General features: G+C 51.9%; 1 protein-coding gene across 1 annotated transcript; it reads left to right on the forward strand.

The window, feature by feature from the left end:
- The first annotated feature begins 899 nt into the window (after positions 1–899).
- On the forward strand, positions 900–15,832 carry ESYT1 (extended synaptotagmin 1). The gene is made up of 31 exons (XM_080936036.1): positions 900–1,314; positions 3,395–3,436; positions 4,362–4,496; positions 4,596–4,669; positions 4,781–4,853; positions 4,973–5,062; positions 5,225–5,280; positions 5,869–5,992; positions 6,078–6,254; positions 6,473–6,555; positions 7,094–7,142; positions 7,260–7,346; positions 7,425–7,517; positions 7,731–7,802; positions 7,923–8,009; positions 9,201–9,350; positions 9,571–9,717; positions 9,835–10,011; positions 10,175–10,257; positions 10,340–10,388; positions 10,473–10,562; positions 10,672–10,767; positions 10,966–11,037; positions 11,142–11,228; positions 14,059–14,196; positions 14,286–14,428; positions 14,511–14,609; positions 14,692–14,823; positions 14,906–15,011; positions 15,138–15,187; positions 15,424–15,832. The coding sequence occupies exons 1-31, from the start codon at positions 955–957 to the stop codon at positions 15,461–15,463; spliced, it is 3,261 nt and encodes a 1,086-aa protein (XP_080792162.1). The 5' UTR covers positions 900–954; the 3' UTR covers positions 15,464–15,832.
- The last annotated feature ends 285 nt before the right edge of the window (positions 15,833–16,117 follow it).

Genomic DNA, 16,117 nt, shown 5'->3' on the forward strand with positions numbered 1-16,117 from the left:
TTATTACATATAAATACTGTCGCTGTCTTCGATACACCAGAAGAGGGCATCAGATCAGATCCTATTACAGATGGTTGTGAGCCACCATATGGATTTGAACTCTGGAAGAGTAGCCAGTGCTCTTAACAGCTGAGCCACCTCTCCAGACCCCCTCCCCCGTCTTAATCAGCCCTCTGTGATAGAGATGACTGACTCGGAGATTCTATAAAGAAACAAAATCTTACTTATCTACTGCTCTTCTTCCCTCCCCCCACCTCTTCAAGATTGGAGTATTAGAACTAATGTTCATAAGTTCAGCTCTCGCTGACTTCTTTTTCCACGGACAAGGTAGGGGAATGAGAACAGGACAGACAGGGCCGCTAGACAGGGCCAGTCATCCTAGGCTTTCGTTCTAAATCGGCTAATTTCCGTAACGTTTTGCAATGGCAGCCAGTAAAAAAAAAATCTCATTATTCTTAGAGGCAAACATGAATGTCCTCTTGGGAAAGTTGACAAAGAATATGTAAGACTCACACCAAACTCGGCCAAAACACCGGGATCGTGTGGGAAGATACACCCTCAACACTAGCTCACTCTGAACTCAGTAATTAGAGTAGCGGCTCTGCATGACGTAACTCCACAGGCGCTCCAATCCCACGTGGGAGGAGCAGCTGCTCCCGCCTCTTAAATGGGACGCCACGCCCCGTCCTCTCCGCGACCAGTCAAACACTGCCTTTTGGTTTCTTTCCCCCCCTTTCCCGCCATCTAGCCCGCCCATCTTGACCCTCTGGTCCAATCACGGAGGCCCTGCCATCCCAAACCCTCTCTAGCTTTCCAAGTCTACGCGGCGCAGCCCCAACAGGCAGGGGCGGGGCGTGGCTTGAAGTCCCGGGGAGCACCATATATCACTGGGGGGAAGCTGGACCAGACCCTGAGCTGCAGGCTGCTTGGGCGGGCACTCCTGGAAGCTGCCCCATGGAGCACTCCCAAGAAGAGGGCGCCGGCCCCGAGCCCTCGGGGCAGACCCCTGCCACGGACTCCACTCGGGACCGGGGCTCCGGGGTCCCACCTGCCGGCCCAGGTGCTGCGAGCGAGGCCCTGGCCGTGCTGACTTCCTTCGGGCGCCGCTTGCTGGTGCTGGTGCCGGTGTACCTGGCCGGGGCAGCGGGTCTTAGCGTGGGGTTCGTGCTTTTCGGCCTCGCCCTCTACCTGGGCTGGCGCCGGGTCCGCGACGGGAAAGAACGGAGCCTGAGGGCAGCGAGGCAGCTGCTGGATGACGAGGAGCGGATCACGGCAGAAACGCTTTATATGAGCCACCGGGAGCTACCTGCCTGGGTGAGTTACCGCGTCGGTCCTTGGTGCAGTACAGCCCTTCCCACCCCTCAACTCGGGCTCTCCCTCCCTACGAAGTCAGCTCCCCGACTTAGGACAGCGGGGGTCCCCCCTCCCCTTTGCATCGTCCCGTTAGCGCTTGTGTGCTGGGACGTGCCACTCCTGGATGGCCACCCACTCTCCCCGCCCACCCTTGTCGCAGAGCGGATCCTTCCATGGAATCGGGACTTCCTCGGACTACAGCAGTGCATCTGAGCTGCCGCTCCCAGCCAGGCGTGTAGAATGCTCACTCCTCCCGACTTCTGCTGCCACTCGCGCTTTTGCCGCGCTGCCTCTGGGGATCCCTCCACCCCACCCCCCTGTGATGGCTCAGAGGTTCCCTCGCCTGTGCTAGAGCTTTCAAGGCTTTTTTATCTACTTAAGGGCATACGGGTTTTCCGTTTCCTGCCTTGTCCCTAGGTACCCGCTGAGACCCAGCCCTGCAGCAAGCATTGTTCCCGCTGAGTCCCGCACCTGGAAGTGACCTACCACGGTTGCCTTCCAGCCTCAAGCCAGCGGAGCTGCTGGGCTAAGGGAGGAGGTTCTGGGAAGAGGGTAGCTGCTGTAGTTCCCACTGCTCCTTTTTACTCGCACCCTGGGCGGCCCCACCCTTTTCCGGACTGTGGGCAGCCTTCGCTTGCTCACTCGCTTGCTCAGCTGATGCCTCTCTCTGACCTTGCTAAGCTGAGTGGGCTACCAGACCCTGTGGGGTACTCTCCCTACTCTTCTCACTTAGAGGTGCCAGTTAGAGAGAGAGAGAGGCAGACCCCAGTCACACTTGCCATACCCTGGAGAGGGGGGAAAAAAGGAAGAAATAGTTCAATGTACTCTAAGCAGTGGCTGCTGTTGCTACCCCTTATTGAAATTAATCCAACACCTCCCCACCTCAGTGTAGAGCACAGGTGCCCTTTCCCACTCAGGAAGAGAGAGCAAGGAGATAAGGGGGAAAGGAATGAAGGGAGAGAGACAGTGCGGTGCCTTGCGCAGGCACTAGCGCACCAGCGCACCAGGCCCAAGTCTCTTCCTGACAGTCTCTAGGTGATCAGCGTTTGGTTTCTTCTTCACCTTCTTATACTGGAGCCCACGCCCAGTCCCAGGAGAGCAGGGAAGGGTGGACAAAGGAACTAGGACTTCTTTGGCCGAGGATTCCCCCAGAGCTCTGATTTGACAGGATCTCCTACTGAAAGAATGTGCCCTTCTCTTCAAGACTCCTCCCCCTCCCCCTCCTCTGCCCCAGAAGCTGCCATTTCGCATCTCCGAGCTATCTGAAGCAACTCTATGTGGCCCCACATCCTACCCGCTCTCCTTATTAAAGAAGCTTCACTATCCCCAAATACTAAGGAAAGAATTCTCCCACCCCCAGGATTGTGTGCCTAAATTTGTATTAAAACCTTTTTCTTACTGGGTGTGGTATGCCTTTAACCCTAGCACATGGGAGGCAGAAGCAGGTGGATTTTTATAAACTGGAGGACAGACTGGTCTATATAGTGAGTTTCAGGTCAGCCAGGGCTACATAATGAAACCCTAACCACAAACAAATAGAGAAAAACAACTTTTCCCCTCTGTGTTTAAGGCATAGTCTCATATAGCCCAGGCTGGCTTTGAACTCCCTGCCCTCTTGCCTTTACCTTCTAAGTGTTGGCAATATAGGTTTGTGTCCCCATGGTCAGCTAAAACCTTCTCCTAATAAACTCAAACTTTGCTTTAAAAAGGGGGAGGGGGCTGGAGAGATGACTCAGTGGTTAAGAGCACTGACTGCTCCTCCAGAGGCCCTGAGTTCAATTCCCATCAACCACATGGTGGCTCACACTGCTTGTAACTCTGGATCCAAGGGATCTGACACCTTCACATAGACATATGTGTGCAGGAAAAACACTAGTGCACATAAAATAAGTCATTACAACAAAAAAAAAAAAAGGTGGTGGAGAGGGAGGGAAGAAACCTCAGCACCCAAGCCCTGGGTGTGAGGAGCCCCATCCCAAGAGTCTCCTAGGAAGCATGGATGTCAAGTGTCTCACCATTGTCCCTGCCTTCTCCATGCCAGGTCAGCTTCCCAGACGTGGAAAAGGTCGAATGGCTAAATAAGGTGAGGATTGTCTCAGTTCTGATGTTTCCTCTGTGGGGTTTATTCCTCTTTCAATGCCTTTCCACACCTCCTGTTTCAGCTAAAGCATAGTCCCTAAAGCTGCCCCTGGGGTGAGTCTGAAGGACTCTGTCTTCATGCCTGGCTCTGGACACTGAGCCCAAGGTGGCTTCAACTGAGCCTCAGAAAACAGCTGTATGCTGCTACGGCCAGATAGAACTCACCTTTAGACCAGTGGTTCTCAACTTCCTGATGCTGCAACCATTTAATGCAGCTCCTCATATTGTGGTTGTTGAGATTCTGCAAACTCCACCCCTCAGTCACCTAGCAACAGCCAGGTATACCCCACCCTCACTACCTGGCAATAGCCAGCTATGCTCCACCCCAATGACCTGACACTATAAAAGGGGCTACTTGCCCCCCCTCTTGTACTCTTGCTCTCTCTCTCTCTTGCTCTCCCCCCTTAACCCTCCTCTTCCCCTTCCCTTCCCCCCTCTCTCCATGTGCTCATGGCCGGCCTCTACTCCTCTTCTCTCTCTGCCCCACTACCCTCTTAACTCCTCTATGACCTGAATAAACTCTATTCTGTACTATACGGATGTGTGGCTGGTCCCTCAAGGGGAAGGGATTCCCAACATGGATCCTCAGAGGCCTCTCTCTCACCTTCAGGCCTCAGCTGCACGTCCATGGGCCATATCCCCCCACTCTCCTCATCCTTTTCCTAACAGTGGTGACCCTCAACCATAAAATTGTTTGTTGCTATTTCACAAGTATAATTTTGCTACTGTTATGAGTTGTCATGTAAACATCTGTGTTTTCCGGTGGTCTTAGATGACCCCTGTGAAAAGGTCATGACCCACGGGGTGAGAACCTCTGCTTTAGAGGGAAAGGGGCCTCTCCTCTGACAGTTCCTTCCTTTCCTTCCCAGATTGTGGCGCAGGTGTGGCCCTTCCTAGGACAGTATATGGAGAAGCTTCTGGCAGAGACGGTAGCCCCCGCTGTCCGGGGAGCTAATCCCCACTTGCAGACATTCACATTTACACGTGTGGAGCTGGGTGAAAAGGTACTTGTGGGAGGAGGTGGGTAGGAGGTGGTGGGGTACCCTGAGGGCTGAGGCACACCTTTCCCCTCCTGACTCTCCTGAGATCACCTCTCTCTTTAGCCAGTCCGAATCATTGGCGTCAAGGTTCACCCTAGTCAGAGAAAAGATCAGATTCTACTGGACTTAAATGTCAGGTAACTTCCCACCTTCCCGCTACCATGCCAGTGGTCACCCTGACTACTCGGCTCCCTACTCCCCCCATGCCCAGTACCAACTTCTTTATTCTCTTCCTCATTGCCTCCCAGCTATGTGGGAGATGTACAGATTGACGTGGAAGTGAAGAAATACTTCTGCAAAGCCGGAGTCAAGGGCATGCAGGTGGGGCTGATGTCAGGGCCTTAAGTGTGCTGGACTCTGGGAGGGGGTGGTGCTTAGAACAGCAGAGGCGTGGGACACGTGGGAGGACCCAGGGTGTTGATCTTCTCTTCTTCCTCTAGCTCCATGGCGTCTTGCGGGTGATTCTTGAGCCGCTCACAGGGGACCTTCCTATTGTGGGAGCTGTGTCCATGTTCTTTATCAAACGCCCGGTAAGGAGAGCATTGTTGGGAGATGGGAGACACACGGGATTGTGGGGTTTGGGAAGAGAGAGAGCAGTACAGAAAGGTAGCTATGGGCACTGAAAAGACAAATCAGAGTCTGAGGGTGCCCGTGCTTCCTAGGGTCTGTCCTGACTCTTTCTTCTCTTCCAGACACTTGACATCAACTGGACAGGGATGACCAACCTGCTGGATATCCCAGGACTTAGGTATTGGGCACCCTCCCAAGTACCCCACTTTACCCTGTGCCTCTGAGCCCTCACTGCACTTGGAGAGGTCAGACATAAACTCCAGGAAAGTTTCAGACTGGGATTTATTTTCTCCTGTGGGAGGAGCATGCACTTTGGTAGGAAACAGAGACTCCTGGAGCAGGGGCAAAAAGGACAAGAAAGGTTGAGCGTAGCAAAGGGAGTTGGGGGCCAAGAGGAGCAAGAGTGTTCTGAGTCTTCCTCCCTGGTGGGGCAGCTCCGTGGGCAGAGGAGCTCCCCGCCAGGCCTGATGGATATGGTGTGGTTGTCCTCTGACCTCCACACATACCCTCTGCAATGCACATAAGTGCACACACAGAACAAATGAGAAAGGAAGGGACTGGACATTCTAAACTACGAGTTGGTTGCACACATCTATAATTCTGGGACGTGGGAGTTCAGTGCCATCATGGGCTACATAACAAATTCCGGCTCAGCCAAAAATATTCAGTGAGATTTAAAGGTTTAGGTCTTTCTCTGCAGGAAGAAACACAGTTGGGTAGGAGAAAAAAACTTAGACGTTGAACCATTTTTCTATCTCCCGTTTAGCTCGCTCTCTGACACCATGATCATGGACTCCATTGCTGCCTTCCTTGTGCTCCCTAACCGACTGTTGGTGCCCCTTGTGCCTGACCTTCAAGATGTGGCCCAGCTGCGGTCCCCACTACCCAGGGTATGGCATCTCTCAGAAGACTAGCTTTTTCTCAAGGACTGGGTGCTGGGGTCATAGTTTCTCACCTGTAGATTGCTGACCCCAGGGCATTATCCGGATTCACCTGCTGGCGGCCCGAGGTCTGAGTTCTAAGGACAAGTATGTGAAAGGCCTGATTGAGGGCAAATCGGACCCCTATGCACTCGTTCGAGTGGGCACCCAGATGTTCTGCAGCCGTGTCATTGATGAGGAGCTCAACCCTCACTGGGGAGAGACGTATGAGGTAGGAAGCCAAGGAGTGTTCGTGTGTGTGTATCTGTGTTTGTGTGTGCTTGTGCATGTGTGTATCTGTATGTTTGTATGCATGCACACACGGCCCTGAGAAGCTGCTGATGTAGCCCTCAGCTGCGGCTCATAAGACCACAGTTCTCTGTGTGTATCCGTGTTTTGCGTGTGCCCATGTGCATGTGTGTATCTGTATGTTTTCTCTGTGCTCTCCAGGTGATAGTTCATGAGGTTCCAGGACAGGAGATCGAGGTGGAGGTATTTGACAAGGATCCAGATAAAGATGATTTTCTGGGAAGGTGAGATTACCCGTTTACTAAGATTCTGGAGGTAGCAGAACATGCACACACCAAACACACCCTTCTTCCGTCCCTCTGTCCATCCGTTCCTCTCTTCTTCCCCTCCTCCCTCCCCTCCACTTAACCATTAAGCATGTACTGCTCTTGCAGAGGACCCGAGTTTGATCCCCAGCGCCCAGGAAGCCTTATTGACCTCCCATATCTCCAGCTTCCATTCCTCTGGCCTTCTTAGGCACCCATACTGACATGTACACACCCACACACATGTACACGCCCACACACATGTACATACACACATGTACACTCACATGTATACACACCCACATGTACATACACACTCACATGTACACATACTCACATGTACACACACATTCACATGTACACACCCACACACTCACATGTACACACCCACACACAGAAGTTTTTAAAATGACATTAAAAAGGGCTCCTCAATTATAATTACTCCTGGATGGTGAGTGGAAGGAACCTGCTGACTTGCCACTAATTAAATCACTCTCCTCTCTACCCCCTCTTCCAGAATGAAGCTGGATGTAGGGAAGGTATTAGAGGCTGGAGTCCTGGATAACGTAAGTTGGGAGGGAGAAGAGGAAGGTTTGAGTGATCCTATCCTCTGGGAAGTGACAGCTGCTGCCCTTTGGGTATTCTCTGACCTCTGCTTGTCCCTTCCCTTTGACTCCCTTCAGTGGTACCCGCTACAAGGTGGGCAAGGCCAAGTTCACTTGAGGCTAGAATGGCTATCACTTCTGCCAGATGCAGAAAAGCTGGACCAGGTAAGAGGCATAGGCCACAGGAGGCTGGGGACATCCTGAGCAGGAGGGTGAGGTCTGACCCCTGCTCCCCCCCCCCAGGTTCTGCAGTGGAATCGGGGCGTCATTTCTCGGCCAGAGCCCCCATCAGCCGCCATTCTTGTTGTCTACTTGGATAGAGCCCAGGACCTTCCTGTGAGTTTGGCTTGTAGTGTGGGTGGATCAGAGCCTTGGGGGGAAGAACGCCCACTCCTCCTGTGCTGAGGATGCAGATGCCCCTGCCTGCAACAGTTCTGAGGAGGGGTCAGGTCTGCCTCGAGGAAGAGTCTGCTGGCCCCACCTTACATCATCAGACCCTCAGACCCCAGCACTCAAAGGATGACGTCTGAATTTTATCTCCCAACACAGCTGAAAAAAGGCAACAAGGAACCCAACCCCATGGTGCAACTGTCAATTCAGGATGTGACCCAGGAGAGCAAGGTAGGGGTGAGGACAGCACTAGGCTGAGGATGAGGGGAAGCAGGCCTTAGGATGCTTGTTAGTTCAGAGTCTCAACCTACATGGGAATGGTGCTGGGTACATGCCCTGTGTCATCCTCAGGCTGCCTACAGCACCAACAGCCCAGTGTGGGAAGAAGCTTTCCGGTTTTTCCTGCAAGACCCTCGAAGCCAGGAGCTTGATGTGCAGGTGAGAGCTACCTTGGGCTTTGTTGGTTGCTGCCCCCCACACCCCCCCTGCTTTCTTTGATCCGTTTTTACTGGGATTAAAGGTATGAGCCACCACATCTAGCTTTGCTTTGTTTTGTCAGTGTAGCTTTTTTGTTTAAAGATTTATTTATTTTATATGTATGAGTACATTGTCACTGTCTTCAGACACACCAGAAGAGGGCATCAGATCCCATTACAGATGGTTGTGAGTCACCATGTGGTTCTTGGGAATTGAACTCAGGACCCCTGGAAGAGCAGTCAGTGCTCTAACCATTGGGCCATCTCTCCTGCCCCAGTGTAACTTTAGTCACTTTACATCTTGCTCACTACCCCCCTCTCCACCACCTCCTCCCACAATTTTCCCCAGCTTTGCTTTTTTGATAGAGCATCACTGTGTAGCCCAGGCTGGCCTCAAGCTCACAGACATCCACCTGCCTCTGCCTTAGTGTGTAAAGGTATGCCACCACAGCTGGCTTAAAATTCATTTTTACAATTGGTAACTCTGTACTTGAAATGAGTAATTTTTGTGGTGGGGAGATTGTGCCCCATAAAATTAACATTTAGCATTTAGAGGTCAGGGAACAATCTTGAAACACTGTAACATAGCTTACAGGTCAGGTTCATAGAGGAACCTGTAGGTACTGTAGGAACTTGTACAGCTTCTGAAGGTCGTCAGAGGACACGGGGGGGGGTGGGGGGACTGGAGTAAGTTAAGGTTTGGAGACTGGGGTCCAGCAAAGCACTGCCCAGTTGGTAGATAGATAAACAGCCTGGTGACCGGAATTTGATCCCCAGAAAATACATAAAGGTGGAAAGAGAGAACCAACTCCACAAAATTGTCCTCTGACCTCCACACATGTGCTTGGGACACATCCCACGTAGGTCATACGCTCACACACAATGAACAGTTTTGTTTTTCAAACATTCGGAACAAAGATCTCAACTGAGCATAAAGTCTAGTAAGTAGGGTTGCAATAGGCTAGGCGGGAGAGAAAATAAAAACATTCTAGGGAACAAGCAAAGGTAGAAGAGGAGATGGTGGTGTTGACAAAAGATGGTAGGATGTGGTTTCTAACCCCGTGGGGAGGGAGAACAGAGCTGGAATCCTGTTAGTTTCCTCAGTAGGCCTCCTTCCCTGACGATCTGCCTCCATTCCTTCGCCCTCCCCCAGGTGAAGGACGACTCCAGGGCCCTGACTTTAGGGGCCCTGTCTCTCCCTCTCGCTCGCCTGTTGACTGCCTCTGAACTCACCCTGGACCAATGGTTCCAGCTAAACAGCTCAGGCCCAAACTCCAGGCTCTACATGAAACTGGTCATGCGGGTATGGCAATGAAGGAAGCGCTGCGGGCTGGGAGGGCCTGTGGATCCTTCGCTATTCAGAGCGGGGTGTGTGTGTGTGTGTGTGTGTGTAGAGGAGCTACCCTATGCAGGCACATCAGAAAGGGGGAACACGAGGAGCCCCTGCTCTGTCCTGCGCCTGCGCAGAAGCTCATCCTGCCGACCGCCCATGCTGTGCACTCACAGTCTTTCTTATACTGCAGATCTTATACTTAGATTCCTCGGAAATCCGCTTCCCCACTGTGCCTGGTGCCCAGGACTGGGACAGCGAGAGCCCAGAGACAGGCAGCAGTGTGGACGCCCCACCCCGGCCCTATCACACAACTCCTAACAGCCACTTTGCGACTGAGGTAAATTGATACCTGGAAACTAGAAGGTTCTGTCTGCCCTCACTGTGTCCCAAGCCTGTTTTAGGGGTGCTTCTGAGAGTTCTTGCACCCTTTGGTCAGTGTCTGTTCCTTCTGTAGAATGTTCTTCGGATCCATGTATTAGAAGCTCAGGACCTAATTGCCAAAGACCGTTTCTTGGGGGGACTGGTGAAGGGCAAATCAGACCCCTACGTCAAACTGAAGGTGGCAGGAAGAAGCTTCCGGACCCATGTTGTTCGGGAAGATCTCAATCCCCGCTGGAATGAGGTTTTTGAGGTCAGAAGTGAGTGGCTGGGATTCCTCTATCTGCCCCAACAGTGACTGCCATTTTGTGGTTAGCTGATGGGGGCGTGGTCAGCAGAGGGTGGGTGTGCTCTGCTGACAGGGGTGGATAGTCATTTGGAGAAGAAAAGGAGAGACTTCCCCTTTCTCCCACTAGGTGATTGTCACATCAATCCCTGGCCAAGAGCTTGAGATTGAGGTCTTTGATAAGGACTTGGACAAGGATGACTTTTTGGGCAGGTAAGAGGATAGGAAGATGGATAGCCTGGGCCCCATAGGCCACGGTATCAACCCTCAGCCTGGTCTTTATTCTCCACCACAGGTATAAAGTGAGTCTCACCACAGTGCTCAACAGCGGCTTTCTTGATGAGGTGAGCATGCGCTGAGAGCCAGTGTCTTCTGATCTCGACCCGAGCCTCATTTTCATCCTCAACCTTTCCTGCCTGTACCCACAGTGGCTGACTCTGGAAGATGTCCCATCAGGCCGCCTGCACTTGCGCCTGGAGCGTCTGATCCCTAGACCCTCGGCTGCTGAGTTAGAGGAGGTGAGAGGAGCAGTTGAAGGGCGGGGCAGGGTGCACCCTCTGTCAGCGTCCAAATTGTGTCTCAGGTCCCAGGGTGTCAGCCCCGTCCACAGCCCACTGTGTGTCCCAGGTGCTGCAGGTGAACAGCCTGATCCAGACTCAGAAGAGCTCAGAGCTGGCAGCAGCCCTGCTGTCCGTCTACCTGGAGCGGGCGGAAGATCTGCCGGTAAGAGCGACCAACTCTACACGCCCCATAGGTTCCTGGCCAGGATGGTGCTGGGGTGAGAGATTATCCGAAGCTATCAGGGTGGGGGCTGTCACGTGAAAATGGAGATGGGGCTCTGTGCTCTGTGACTTTAATGTGAAACGGCAGCGGAGGGGGGAACTAGGTCTAAATTTATGAGCAACTGATACTCTCCTCCAGCTCCGAAAGGGCAACAAGCCTCCCAGTCCTTACGCTACTATCACCATCGGAGAGACTTCCCACAAAACCAAGGTAGAAGGAGATGCTTTCTAAGGGGATCCCTCACTAAGGTCGGGAGGGAGGAGACTGCAAGACTGGGTACCTGTTGCTCATCCTAACCCCTCCGTCCCCAACAGACTGTCTCCCAAACTTCAGCCCCCGTCTGGGAAGAGAGCGCCTCTTTCCTGATCAGGAAGCCACATGCTGAGAGCCTGGAGCTGCAGGTACCTGTGAACTCTGACCAAATACAGGGTGCTTAGCTAGAAAAGGAAAGCTCCTGGTGGCAAACATCTGTAATAACAGCTCATGGGAACTGAGGCAGGAGGATTGCCCAAAAAGTTCAAGGCCAGTCTGGGCTAGTAAGACCCTGTTTCCAAAAAGCAACGCCACACCACCATAAACAAAAGGGAAGTGTCTTAAGGTTTTACTGCTGTGAACAGACACCATAACCAAGGCAACTAAAGATTTGTTTATTCATTTTATGTATTTGAGTATTCTGTAGCTGTCTTCAGACACATCAGATCTCATTACAGATGGCTGTGAGCCACCATTTCGTTGCTGGGATTTGAACTCAGGACCTTTGGAAGAGCAGCCACCTCTCCAGTCTAGTTTGGATGCATACTCTCATATGAACATAAAGTAAAACTAGAATTTTTATTTATTTATTTTTGAGACAGGGTTTCTCTCTGTAACAGCTCTGGCTGTCCTGGACTTGCTTTGTAGACCAAGCTGGCCTAGAACTCAGAAAGAGTGCTGGAATTTAAAGCACTACCACAAAGTTTTAAATAAAGCAGAAATGCCTTTCAGGCTGGGGAAAAAATAAAGATTATAGAGAGGTTCGTAACAGGGAATTCTCAGTATCCCTGTCATGCTAAGACTTTGGAATAGAATATAGCTCTGGGTAGAAGAATGTCTGCTTAGCATGTTCGAGACCTTAAGTTCAATTCCCTCCAGGAAAAGGAATTTCCCCAGGTATAGCTGGTGTGTGCTTGTGATTCTGGCTCTGGGGGATGGAAGTAGATCAGGTCTAGTTCACTACATAATAGCTTAAAAGCTAGCCTAGCTCTGTGAGACCCTGTCTCAAAAGAAAAAAGAAAAGAATCTGTATCTTATACTCAAGCATAAGGGACTGTTTCAGACCTGCAGTTAGGAGGATCACGGCCAACCAGGACAACAGTAGGAGCAGGCAGACCTAAGGGACTAGCTGGTCTGGGTGTAGAGGCACAGACTTGTAGTCCATAATCATTAAGACTGAGGTCATTAGGGGTTACATAATGAGACCCCATCTCAAGCAAATGAGGGGGAGGCCTCAGAGTAATTAAAGACACTGCTATATTTTTCTGGGGTTTGTTAGTGTGCGCACACACGTGTGAATTCAGGTGTGAGTGTGTCACAGAATGCATATGGAGATCAGACAACCTTGGATGGCCTTACTTGACTGCCGCCTTAATTTAGAGGGGATCTCTGTTGTTTTTGCTTTGGTTCAACTGAGCAGGCTGGTCAGGCTTCTAGGGTTTGTCTCTCCATAGGACAGGCCCTTGTGGAGAATGAACTCAGATTCTCATGTAGCCTGGCTGGCCTAGAGCTCACAGAGAGCCATCTTCCCACCTGTCTCCCAGGTGCTGGAATCGAAGGTGTGTGCTACCAAGCCTGGCTCTCTGTTTTGTTTTGTCCCCCCCCCCTTAGAAATTAGTGTATCTAAACAACAAAAACTTCTGGGCACTTTTGCTGTTGATGACTTTTTGAGACAGTGTCTCACACTGTACCCTAGACTGGCCTGTGAATGCTGGGATTATAGGCATCCTTACCCACCAGCTGCTCTTGGTCAGGAGAGGAAGGGAAGAACAAAGAACAGTCTTTGAATTTGAAGTCTTTGGTGTTTTAACTGCTTTCCCCTCCTGTGGAAGCAAGTGAACAGGAGCTCACACCTAAGGACTCAGACAATGGAGGAACCCTTCAGGGGACCTGAATTGTAGCCAGAACACAGAGGTTGCAGGAAACAAGCTAAGTTTCAAAAGTAGAAGAGGCTGAATATTGCCAAGAGAGAAAATAAAACTATTAAATATTACTGACCTGGGTGTGTGGTGGCGTATATCATGAATCCCAGTAGAGAGGCAGAGGACTGCTGTCCAGGACAGCCAGGGCTTTCACAGAGAAATCCTGTCTCAAAACCAAAAAACAAAAAGTTTAAAAAGTTAGGAAATACAAAATAGAGATATAAATATGTTTAAGATCTTCATTATGCATAGGGGTGTTTTGTCTGTATGTATGTCTGTGTACCGTGTACATATCTGGTACCCAGGGAAACCATGCGAGTGCTGGTAATCAAACTCCTCTCAAAGAGCAGCCAGTGCTCCGTGACTGGGCCCTTTCTCCACTACTCACATGGGGGCAGAAACATTACATGTAGGATGTAGAAAATGGCAGGCAGGAAACTTTGAGCCAGGGAGTCATGGGGCTCAAGCTGGCCTCAAACTCAGTATGCAGCTGAGGCGACCCTCCTGCCTCCACCTCCACAGTTTGAGGAAGACAGACTTGCAGTACCACACCCCGTCTTAGGTGGAGCTGGGGCGAGCTGCAGCCCCAGCCCTACGCTACCCATTTACTTTTTTTAAGACTCTGTATAGACCAGGCTGGCCTCAAATTCAGAGACCCGTCTCCCTCCCTAGTGCTGGTGTGTGTGCTGCCGCTGCCTGGCCGAGCCACTTGGCCGATTTAGTTTTAGTTGCTGACATTCTCTCTTCCATTCTGCTGGTTCTACTGATAAACCTGTCAAAGCTTACAAAGTAGAGACTATTTTAACAGAGAGGAGAAGGCAGGCTGAAGGCTTGATGGCACATCCCTGTAATCCTAGCCCCTGGAGGCTGAGGTAGGTAGGAGACAGGAAGTACCTGAAGTGAGGCCTAGTCACAAAGGGAACAAAAAGGGGGGTGAGGGACTAGCAGCTGTGACACGCTTCCACTCCTCCAGAAGAGGAACTTTCACCAAAACCACCCGGGTCTTTGGATCCTAAATTCCAAGCTTCAATATTTTATCAGAGTATTTGCCCCGCAGGTTCGGGGTGAAGGGACCGGCACCCTGGGCTCCGCATCCCTGCCCCTCTCTGAGCTCCTCCAGGCCCACCAACTCTGCCTGGACCGCTGGTTTGCACTCAGCGGCCAGGGCCAGGTGCTAATGAGACTGCAGTTAGGGGTGAGTACGGGCGAGGCCAGGAAGTGGGAGCGGTAGGGAGCAGCCCTCCGGACTGAGAGCACTGCTCCACTCACCTCTCCTGCCCCCAGATCCTGGTATCCCAGCACTCGGGAGTGGAAGCCCACAGCCACAGCTCCTCCTCTCTCAGCGAAGAACCTGAGGCCTTAGGGGGGCCCACTCACCCCACCTCCCCAGCCCTGGAGGTCAGGCATCGCCTAACACACGGTGACAGGTAAGAGGGCTGGGAAGGGTGGCGGTACTCAGGCAGGATCATGAAGGGTTCCTAGATGCTTTTATCTCCCATCTTCCCACAGTCCCTCTGAGGCTCCTGTTGGGCCCCTGGGCCAGGTGAAGCTGACAGTATGGTACCACAGTGACGAACAGAAGCTGATCAGTATTATTCACAGCTGCCGGTGAGACCCCGCCCACTGGTCCTCTGTGGTCCTCCATCCAGCCTCTGCCTTGAGTGCTCCAACGCCCACACCCTTGTTGCAGGGCCCTTCGACAAAATGGACGTGATCTCCCAGACCCCTACGTGTCGGTGTTGCTGCTCCCAGACAAGAACCGAAGCACCAAGAGGAAGACCCCACAGAAGAAGAGGACCCTCAATCCTGAGTTCAATGAGCGGTCAGTAAAGGGCATGGGGCAGCAGGGGGTGGGGGAAAGCTTCAGGTGGGCCCCTGGCACTAAGATCTAGTACCTTCTCCAGGTTTGAGTGGGACCTGCCCCTGGATGGGACTCTTAGGCGGAAGCTTGATGTCTCTGTGAAGTCAAACTCCTCCTTCATGTCAAGAGAGCGTGAGCTTCTGGGGAAGGTGAGAAGGCATGAACTAAAGCTGCAGGTGCCTCACACCGTGGTTTGAAATGATGAAAGTATGTTGATACGACAGCTCTTTGAAAATACCAAAATGACACCTTGCCCCCGTCATCCTCCAACCCAGGTGCAGCTGGATCTGGCAGAGATCGACCTTTCCCAGGGGGCAGCCCAGTGGTGAGTGGGTGGGACTGGCTCTGCCCACTGGAGAAATCCCAATCACAGGCTGTAATGAAAGTGAGAACCATAGGTCGCCTTAAGCACGGAAGCCCTTAGCATGTTTTCCGCGTAGGCACACCGGCTTACAGCTGTAGTTCTAGCCTTCAGGAAGCTGGAGAACTGAACTCTATACCAAGTTCTAAGTCAGCCTGGGATGCAGAGTCTCTGCCTGAACTCTGTCCTTGCTTCCCTAGGTACGACTTGATGGATGACAGAGACAAGGGTGGTTCCTAGGAGCTGGGCGGTGACTGCTCGGCTCTCTCCTCGCCTCGCCTCTTGCCCCAGTGTGATGAGCCTCCACAGCTCTGGGTCCAGGGCTGAGCCTGTGCCCTTTTTGCCTTCCAGGCCCATATATGGGTGTTTGCCTGACCAAAGAGGATCGATCACATTGTTACCCCTTACTGCTCTGCCTTTATCCTTCAGGCTCCTAGGGCAGGGACCTGAGCTGGCTATTTCCTGTTCTGCCTGTACCTCATTCTCCTTCCCACCCCTCAGGGCCTCACGCACCGTGCCTGGCCGCTGGCAGCACTAGCAGTGGCATCAGCTCATGCCAAATACAGCTTTTGGGAAGTCATTTCTTTTTTTTTTTTTTTTTTTTTACATAATAAAAAAATATACAGAAAGCAGTGCCTTCCTGAACTTGCATGTCGTCCTCACAAACCTCTTACCTTGCTCTAAATCAGTCTGTACGTCGCTGAGTGTAACGTCTTCTGTGACTGCATGGTCATCTTCCCAGCTGTCAGGGAGAATAAACATAGGGGTGTGAAGGTAGGCGACAGGCAGGTACCTTCATCTGCAGGTACGAGATGAGCAGCAATCAAGCCCTATGTCCAGCTTCATACACACACTCAGTCTACAATCAACTCTTGAAAATATCTGCACCATAGT

Source organism: Micromys minutus (genome assembly GCF_963924665.1).
Source record: "Micromys minutus genome assembly, chromosome: 22".
Taxonomy (NCBI): Eukaryota; Metazoa; Chordata; class Mammalia; order Rodentia; family Muridae; genus Micromys; species Micromys minutus.